The 8,465-nt window shown below is 48.8% G+C and overlaps 1 protein-coding gene across 1 annotated transcript; it reads right to left on the bottom strand.

Moving 5' to 3' along the window:
- Positions 1–171: 171 nt before the first annotated feature.
- LOC118517017 (uncharacterized protein K02A2.6-like) lies at positions 172–1,969 on the bottom strand. Its single transcript, XM_036062869.1, has 3 exons — positions 1,256–1,969; positions 238–358; positions 172–188 (listed from the first exon to the last, which is right to left on the bottom strand). The coding sequence occupies exons 1-3, from the start codon at positions 1,967–1,969 to the stop codon at positions 172–174; spliced, it is 852 nt and encodes a 283-aa protein (XP_035918762.1).
- Between the last annotated feature and the right edge of the window lie 6,496 nt (positions 1,970–8,465).

Here is an 8,465-nt window from a genome sequence, read left to right on the forward strand (position 1 = left end):
CACGTAGCTTAAACCCAAACTCCTCGATCCTTGACAAAACAGCTTGCAGATTCTTCAGATGGCTTTTCACATCTGCACCACCTACGATGATGTCATCCATATAACCCGCAACACCTTCCAGCCCACTCAACATAGAGTCCACGATCTGCTGGAATGCACCAGGTGCTGTTTTTACCCCCGGCGGTAGTCTGTTGAAACGGTAAAGCCCCTTGTGAGTGTTAATAGTTAACAACTCACGACTTTTCTCGCATACTTCCACTTGCAGGAAGGCCTCAGCCAAATCGATTTGGCTAAACACTACCGACTTCCCAATGGCTGTGAAGATGTCTTGAGGAATCGGCAACGGGTACTGGTGTGGCTGAAGTGCGTCATTAAGACCGGTCGAGTAGTCGCCACAAATTCGAACGGTTCCGTTTGCTTTCCTCACCACTACAATGGGTGCAGCCCATTCTGAGGAATCGGTTGGTGTAATAATACCGAGACGCTCCAACCTTCCCAACTCATCTTCGACCATTGTCTGCATCGCATACGCCACAGGGCGTTTCGGGCGGAAAACAGGGTTAACATTGTCTTTCAGCTGCAAGCTTACTTTTACCTTGTCACACCGACCAAGCTCGCTGGAGAATAACGCAGGAAATTGTTCTAAAACGGCCGCACCAGCATCTTTAGTGGAACTTATGATGTTGCAGAAGGCATCAAGTGGCTGTTTCCACAATCCGAAAACATCCATACTGTCTGTTCCAAATAACAACAGGTCCTCTTCCACAACACGCACTAACACCTGCTTACGCCGTCCATTGACTTCCATAATACCTTTCCATTCTCCCAGCAGCTTGAGTGTCTCACCATTGGCCGTCTTGGCTGACACTGTTGCACTGTCTAATTTCGGACTGCCTATTTGACGCCACGTACCCCTCGATATTATAGTGATATCGGCACCGGTATCTAACTGCAGTTGCAACCTACGTCCGTTTAAAATCACATCTACGTATTTGCGTTTGGCCTGGATTTTGTTAACCGTTACCACCTTAACGTTTGCGTTGCGAGACCGATAGCGGAAACGATTACGGTTCGCCGTCTTACAAAATCCCTCCTTATGGCCTACCTTATTGCAGTCCTTACATGCGTGCGTAGCAAATGAGCATTCCCTCGCGAAGTGTTTATCACCACACAGCCAGCAACTTACTGCTTTTTGTTCTTTATCACGCACAGGATTGCTGCGAAAATCTTTGACGCTTTTCCTAACAGCCCGTACCTCCTGCGAAGCGGTAGATATCAGCTTGCTGTCTTGGCGCAGGTTTAGCAGGCGTTGAGATTCACCACATAGTTGGTCCAGCGTTATGTTTACGTTGTCTTCCATCTTAGAGAGCAACCGTACTCGAATATCGGCATCCGCATCTCCCTTGAGTCCACACACGTATAACAAACATTTAATCTCCTCCTCTGCAATCCCCGCCAACTTAGCTTCCACGACCTTTTTATTAACACGGCACGCGTACGCTCGGTACTCCTCGTGTGACTCTTTCACCATCTGCAGGCACTTAAACCGTTTGCACACGGTAGATTCGCGGTCTCCAAACAGCTTTTTCAGCTTCTCCACGGTGGTGGTGAAATCGAAATCCTTCGGCTGTTTTGGCATGATGGAGCTTATGTAGCGCTCGTGCTCCGCTACACCTATCTTCCGAAGAAGAAGACGAAGCTTTGTTCCATCATCCAACCGTTTCGCGTCATCCAGGAATAACCCTTCATATCGAACAAACCAGCCTTCGAAGTTTGTTTCCTCTGTATGATGAAATTCCTTGATCTGTCCGGCGATGGCGTCTATCGCTTTTTCAGGACATTCGCTGTCCTTTGCCTTCATCACCGACATCACGCTGTTCAACAGCTGCTGTTGCTGATTTAACATTTGCTGCTGCTGCTTGAACATCTCGACGATCCATGCCGCGTTCGGTTCTACCGGTGTAGTCATTTTATATAACTCGTCGCCACTGTTGTATCTTGTGATACAATATATATTTTATTCCTTTTCTAATTGTACACGTCTTTTGTGCCCGAGCCTGCAACGAAGAGTGCGCGGTTTTCTTGGCGTCCCCAGAAGCTGTCAAGCTTCAACCCGTTTATAACCCTACGCTCACGTCTCCAACAATTACATAGAAATGTAGTTTTATTTCTATCTAAAGCTAGCTTTGGTTTCCTTCCATTCGCATTCCCATTCCGCTTTCCAGGGACCAGCTTTGCCCGTGAACAACACAACACACATGGTTTGGTCTGATAATTGTACACAGTTTTGCGATTGTATCGAAGGATCGAATAAAATTGCTTCACACACTTCACCAACCACCCCCAACCCAGAAGCGGGTTCCTTGACTGGGTTTTACCCGTAGCAGTATATGGGCACCTGGGCAATACACAGTGCCCGACAGACAGCACTGCGCAACGAGCACAACTTACACATCACCCACACACACACATACACACACACATCATTTGTTTATTTACGCCCACACAAATCATTACCTTGCACCGTTCGATATTCAGACATTGTGCGAGAAGCGACCGCGTTGCCGGGCCAGTATGAATGCGGTGCGTTTATAGTGCAGTGCCGGGTACGCGCGTGTTTGGCGCACTACTGTGAGGCGAAACTAACAACGACGCCGGTGATTCGCGATGCTGGGAAAAGGTGCGCCAGTGGGAATGATGGCTTGTACAGCGCGCACAGCTGCCAGTACTGCTCGCCGCCTGCGAAGGGCCCGATCAACGCGGCCAGCTTTGTATGGGCGTGCGTCTATGCGGCAGTGTCGAAAATTCGTGATTTTTTCGCAACTACCCCCACGGGGGACTAAAAACGACGGCGGCGGGGGCAAAAGGAGTGGCAATGGGCGTGGTCTGGTTGTTTGTACAACGCGTACGTCGGTGCCACCACTGGCACCTGGCACTGGGTACAATAATATTACAATGTGCATGTTCATAGGCGACGACATAGTTTAAAAAAAAAAACGATGACACTTAACGTCTGAAACCGTCGTCGTTGGTCAAAATAAACGCGTCCTCGAGGCGAAAAGGCGCGCACGCATTAAACGTCGGGTAAAAGGTCGGCCACACATTATGCTTAAGCGGCTGGAAAACAGAAACTCCACATAAAAAAAAAAAAGAAAAAAAAAACAAAACGAAAATTTCAAAAAGCTTCAGTAGAGTTAGTAGTGATGGGATTTGATTCCCGGGGCGGCCCTGCCATGTGACGACCGGCGCCGCTGTAGCGTCGGCCACCGGACCACTTGTGCGAGGTGAAGGAAAGGTACTGAGAAAAGCGCCAAAGTACATACGGTTGATACACTGACACATTCTCACTGCGGCGCCGTACGCGAGAGCGTATGCTCTCCTGAGAATGCTCATCGACCGATCGAATGATTGCGAGAGCGAGACCGGTACAGGAATTAGAACGACACAGTCTAGCGAATGCTCTACCGTTGCTGAAAATGTCTCTTTCGGAAAGGGGGAGGGGGGAGTCGAGAGCGTAAAAAATGGCGAACGCATCGTGTGTAGCTGTTTGCTTCTGTGATTGTTGTTAAATGTAATGTATCGACCTTGGGCAGCTATGACACCATCAATAAAAGCGAGACTGACGCGGCGGGATCGCGCAGTCGTAGAAAGTAAGCCGCAAGCGACACACGCTGGTGTCTTCCTATTAATTCTAACAATTGTAAGCTCATCGAGCAAACTCAAGCTTTAGTCTAAACGATCCCGTTCAGAAGGCGTTTGAGCAATTTATGGCGCTTGGCTTCCTAAAATATTATGTCACACCCACGCGTCCGATAGCCGTTCAGCTAGGGAGTTAGCAGAGGTGTACAATAAACACAACCGGGCCAGGATAGGCAACACCTTTTTATGTACCCATGTCGGCACATAAATAGCCAACGACCAACGAGAACGAGAACGAGGTGGCCATTACGGAGGATTACTTTACTTTACCATTACGATAGACCATTACGCATTTAAAATAATCAATAAATAGCCACTGCACGGCCACTGTTTCAATTACATAGAAATGTAGTTTTATTTCTATCTAAAGCTAGCTTTGGTTTCCTTCCATTCGCATTACCATTCCGCTTTCCAGGGACCAGCTTTGCCCGTGAACAACACAACACACATGGTTTGGTCTGATAATTGTACACAGTTTTGCGATTGTATCGAAGGATCGAATAAAATTGCTTCACAAACTTTACCAACCACCCCCAACCCAGAAGCGGGTTCCTTGACTGGGTTTTACCCGTAGCAGCAGTATATGGGCACCTGGGCAATACGCAGTGCCGGACAGACAGCACTGCACAACGAACACAACTTACACATCACCCACACACACACACACACACACACATCATTTGTTTATTTACACCCACACAATTCATTACCTTGCACCGTTCGATATTCAGACATTGTGCGAGAAGCGACCGCGTTGCCGGGCCAGTATGAATGCGGTGCGTTTATAGTGCAGTGCCGGGTACGCGCGTGTTTGGCGCACTACTGTGAGGCGAAACTAACAACGACGCCGGTGATTCGCGATGCTGGGAAAAGGTGCGCCAGTGGGAATGATGGCTTGTACAGCGCGCACAGCTGCCAGTACTGCTCGCCGCCTGCGAAGGGCCCGATCAACGCGGCCAGCTTTGTATGGGCGTGCGTCTATGCGGCAGTGTCGAAAATTCGTGATTTTTTCGCAACTACCCCCACGGGGGACTAAAAACGACGGCGGCGGGGGCAAAAGGAGTGGCAATGGGCGTGGTCTGGTTGTTTGTACAACGCGTACGTCGGTGCCACCACTGGCACCTGGCACTGGGTACAATAATATTACAATGTGCATGTTCATAGGCGACGACATAGTTTAAAAAAAAAAAACGATGACACTTAACGTCTGAAACCGTCGTCGTTGGTCAAAATAAACGCGTCCTCGAGGCGAAAAGGCGCGCACGCATTAAACGTCGGGTAAAAGGTCGGCCACACATTATGCTTAAGCGGCTGGAAAACAGAAACTCCACATAAAAAAAAAAAAGAAAAAAAAAACAAAACGAAAATTTCAAAAAGCTTCAGTAGAGTTAGTGATGGGATTTGATTCCCGGGGCGGCCCTGCCATGTGACGACCGGCGCCGCTGTAGCGTCGGCCACCGGACCACTTGTGCGAGGTGAAGGAAAGGTACTGAGAAAAGCGCCAAAGTACATACGGTTGATACACTGACACATTCTCACTGCGGCGCCGTACGCGAGAGCGTATGCTCTCCTGAGAATGCTCATCGACCGATCGAATGATTGCGAGAGCGAGACCGGTACAGGAATTAGAACGACACAGTCTAGCGAATGCTCTACCGTTGCTGAAAATGTCTCTTTCGGAAAGGGGGAGGGGGGAGTCGAGAGCGTAAAAAATGGCGAACGCATCGTGTGTAGCTGTTTGCTTCTGTGATTGTTGTTAAATGTAATGTATCGACCTTGGGCAGCTATGACACCATCAATAAAAGCGAGACTGACGCGGCGGGATCGCGCAGTCGTAGAAAGTAAGCCGCAAGCGACACACGCTGGTGTCTTCCTATTAATTCTAACAATTGTAAGCTCATCGAGCAAACTCAAGCTTTAGTCTAAACGATCCCGTTCAGAAGGCGTTTGAGCAATTTATGGCGCTTGGCTTCCTAAAATATTATGTCACACCCACGCGTCCGATAGCCGTTCAGCTAGGGAGTTAGCAGAGGTGTACAATAAACACAACCGGGCCAGGATAGGCAACACCTTTTTATGTACCCATGTCGGCACATAAATAGCCAACGACCAACGAGAACGAGAACGAGGTGGCCATTACGGAGGATTACTTTACTTTACCATTACGATAGACCATTACGCATTTAAAATAATCAATAAATAGCCACTGCACGGCCACTGTTTCAATTACATAGAAATGTAGTTTTATTTCTATCTAAAGCTAGCTTTGGTTTCCTTCCATTCGCATTACCATTCCGCTTTCCAGGGACCAGCTTTGCCCGTGAACAACACAACACACATGGTTTGGTCTGATAATTGTACACAGTTTTGCGATTGTATCGAAGGATCGAATAAAATTGCTTCACAAACTTTACCAACCACCCCCAACCCAGAAGCGGGTTCCTTGACTGGGTTTTACCCGTAGCAGCAGTATATGGGCACCTGGGCAATACGCAGTGCCGGACAGACAGCACTGCACAACGAACACAACTTACACATCACCCACACACACACACACACACACACATCATTTGTTTATTTACACCCACACAATTCATTACCTTGCACCGTTCGATATTCAGACATTGTGCGAGAAGCGACCGCGTTGCCGGGCCAGTATGAATGCGGTGCGTTTATAGTGCAGTGCCGGGTACGCGCGTGTTTGGCGCACTACTGTGAGGCGAAACTAACAACGACGCCGGTGATTCGCGATGCTGGGAAAAGGTGCGCCAGTGGGAATGATGGCTTGTACAGCGCGCACAGCTGCCAGTACTGCTCGCCGCCTGCGAAGGGCCCGATCAACGCGGCCAGCTTTGTATGGGCGTGCGTCTATGCGGCAGTGTCGAAAATTCGTGATTTTTTCGCAACTACCCCCACGGGGGACTAAAAACGACGGCGGCGGGGGCAAAAGGAGTGGCAATGGGCGTGGTCTGGTTGTTTGTACAACGCGTACGTCGGTGCCACCACTGGCACCTGGCACTGGGTACAATAATATTACAATGTGCATGTTCATAGGCGACGACATAGTTTAAAAAAAAAAACGATGACACTTAACGTCTGAAACCGTCGTCGTTGGTCAAAATAAACGCGTCCTCGAGGCGAAAAGGCGCGCACGCATTAAACGTCGGGTAAAAGGTCGGCCACACATTATGCTTAAGCGGCTGGAAAACAGAAACTCCACATAAAAAAAAAAAGAAAAAAAAAACAAAACGAAAATTTCAAAAAGCTTCAGTAGAGTTAGTAGTGATGGGATTTGATTCCCGGGGCGGCCCTGCCATGTGACGACCGGCGCCGCTGTAGCGTCGGCCACCGGACCACTTGTGCGAGGTGAAGGAAAGGTACTGAGAAAAGCGCCAAAGTACATACGGTTGATACACTGACACATTCTCACTGCGGCGCCGTACGCGAGAGCGTATGCTCTCCTGAGAATGCTCATCGACCGATCGAATGATTGCGAGAGCGAGACCGGTACAGGAATTAGAACGACACAGTCTAGCGAATGCTCTACCGTTGCTGAAAATGTCTCTTTCGGAAAGGGGGAGGGGGGAGTCGAGAGCGTAAAAAATGGCGAACGCATCGTGTGTAGCTGTTTGCTTCTGTGATTGTTGTTAAATGTAATGTATCGACCTTGGGCAGCTATGACACCATCAATAAAAGCGAGACTGACGCGGCGGGATCGCGCAGTCGTAGAAAGTAAGCCGCAAGCGACACACGCTGGTGTCTTCCTATTAATTCTAACAATTGTAAGCTCATCGAGCAAACTCAAGCTTTAGTCTAAACGATCCCGTTCAGAAGGCGTTTGAGCAATTTATGGCGCTTGGCTTCCTAAAATATTATGTCACACCCACGCGTCCGATAGCCGTTCAGCTAGGGAGTTAGCAGAGGTGTACAATAAACACAACCGGGCCAGGATAGGCAACACCTTTTATGTACCCATGTCGGCACATAAATAGCCAACGACCAACGAGAACGAGAACGAGGTGGCCATTACGGAGGATTACTTTACTTTACCATTACGATAGACCATTACGCATTTAAAATAATCAATAAATAGCCACTGCACGGCCACTGTTTCAATTACATAGAAATGTAGTTTTATTTCTATCTAAAGCTAGCTTTGGTTTCCTTCCATTCGCATTACCATTCCGCTTTCCAGGGACCAGCTTTGCCCGTGAACAACACAACACACATGGTTTGGTCTGATAATTGTACACAGTTTTGCGATTGTATCGAAGGATCGAATAAAATTGCTTCACAAACTTTACCAACCACCCCCAACCCAGAAGCGGGTTCCTTGACTGGGTTTTACCCGTAGCAGCAGTATATGGGCACCTGGGCAATACGCAGTGCCGGACAGACAGCACTGCACAACGAACACAACTTACACATCACCCACACACACACACACACACACACATCATTTGTTTATTTACACCCACACAATTCATTACCTTGCACCGTTCGATATTCAGACATTGTGCGAGAAGCGACCGCGTTGCCGGGCCAGTATGAATGCGGTGCGTTTATAGTGCAGTGCCGGGTACGCGCGTGTTTGGCGCACTACTGTGAGGCGAAACTAACAACGACGCCGGTGATTCGCGATGCTGGGAAAAGGTGCGCCAGTGGGAATGATGGCTTGTACAGCGCGCACAGCTGCCAGTACTGCTCGCCGCCTGCGAAGGGCCCGATCAACGCGGCCAGCTTTGTATGGGCGTGCGTCTATGCGG

Source organism: Anopheles stephensi, unplaced genomic scaffold, assembly GCF_013141755.1.
Source record: "Anopheles stephensi strain Indian unplaced genomic scaffold, UCI_ANSTEP_V1.0 ucontig431, whole genome shotgun sequence".
Classification (NCBI taxonomy): domain Eukaryota; kingdom Metazoa; phylum Arthropoda; class Insecta; order Diptera; family Culicidae; genus Anopheles; species Anopheles stephensi.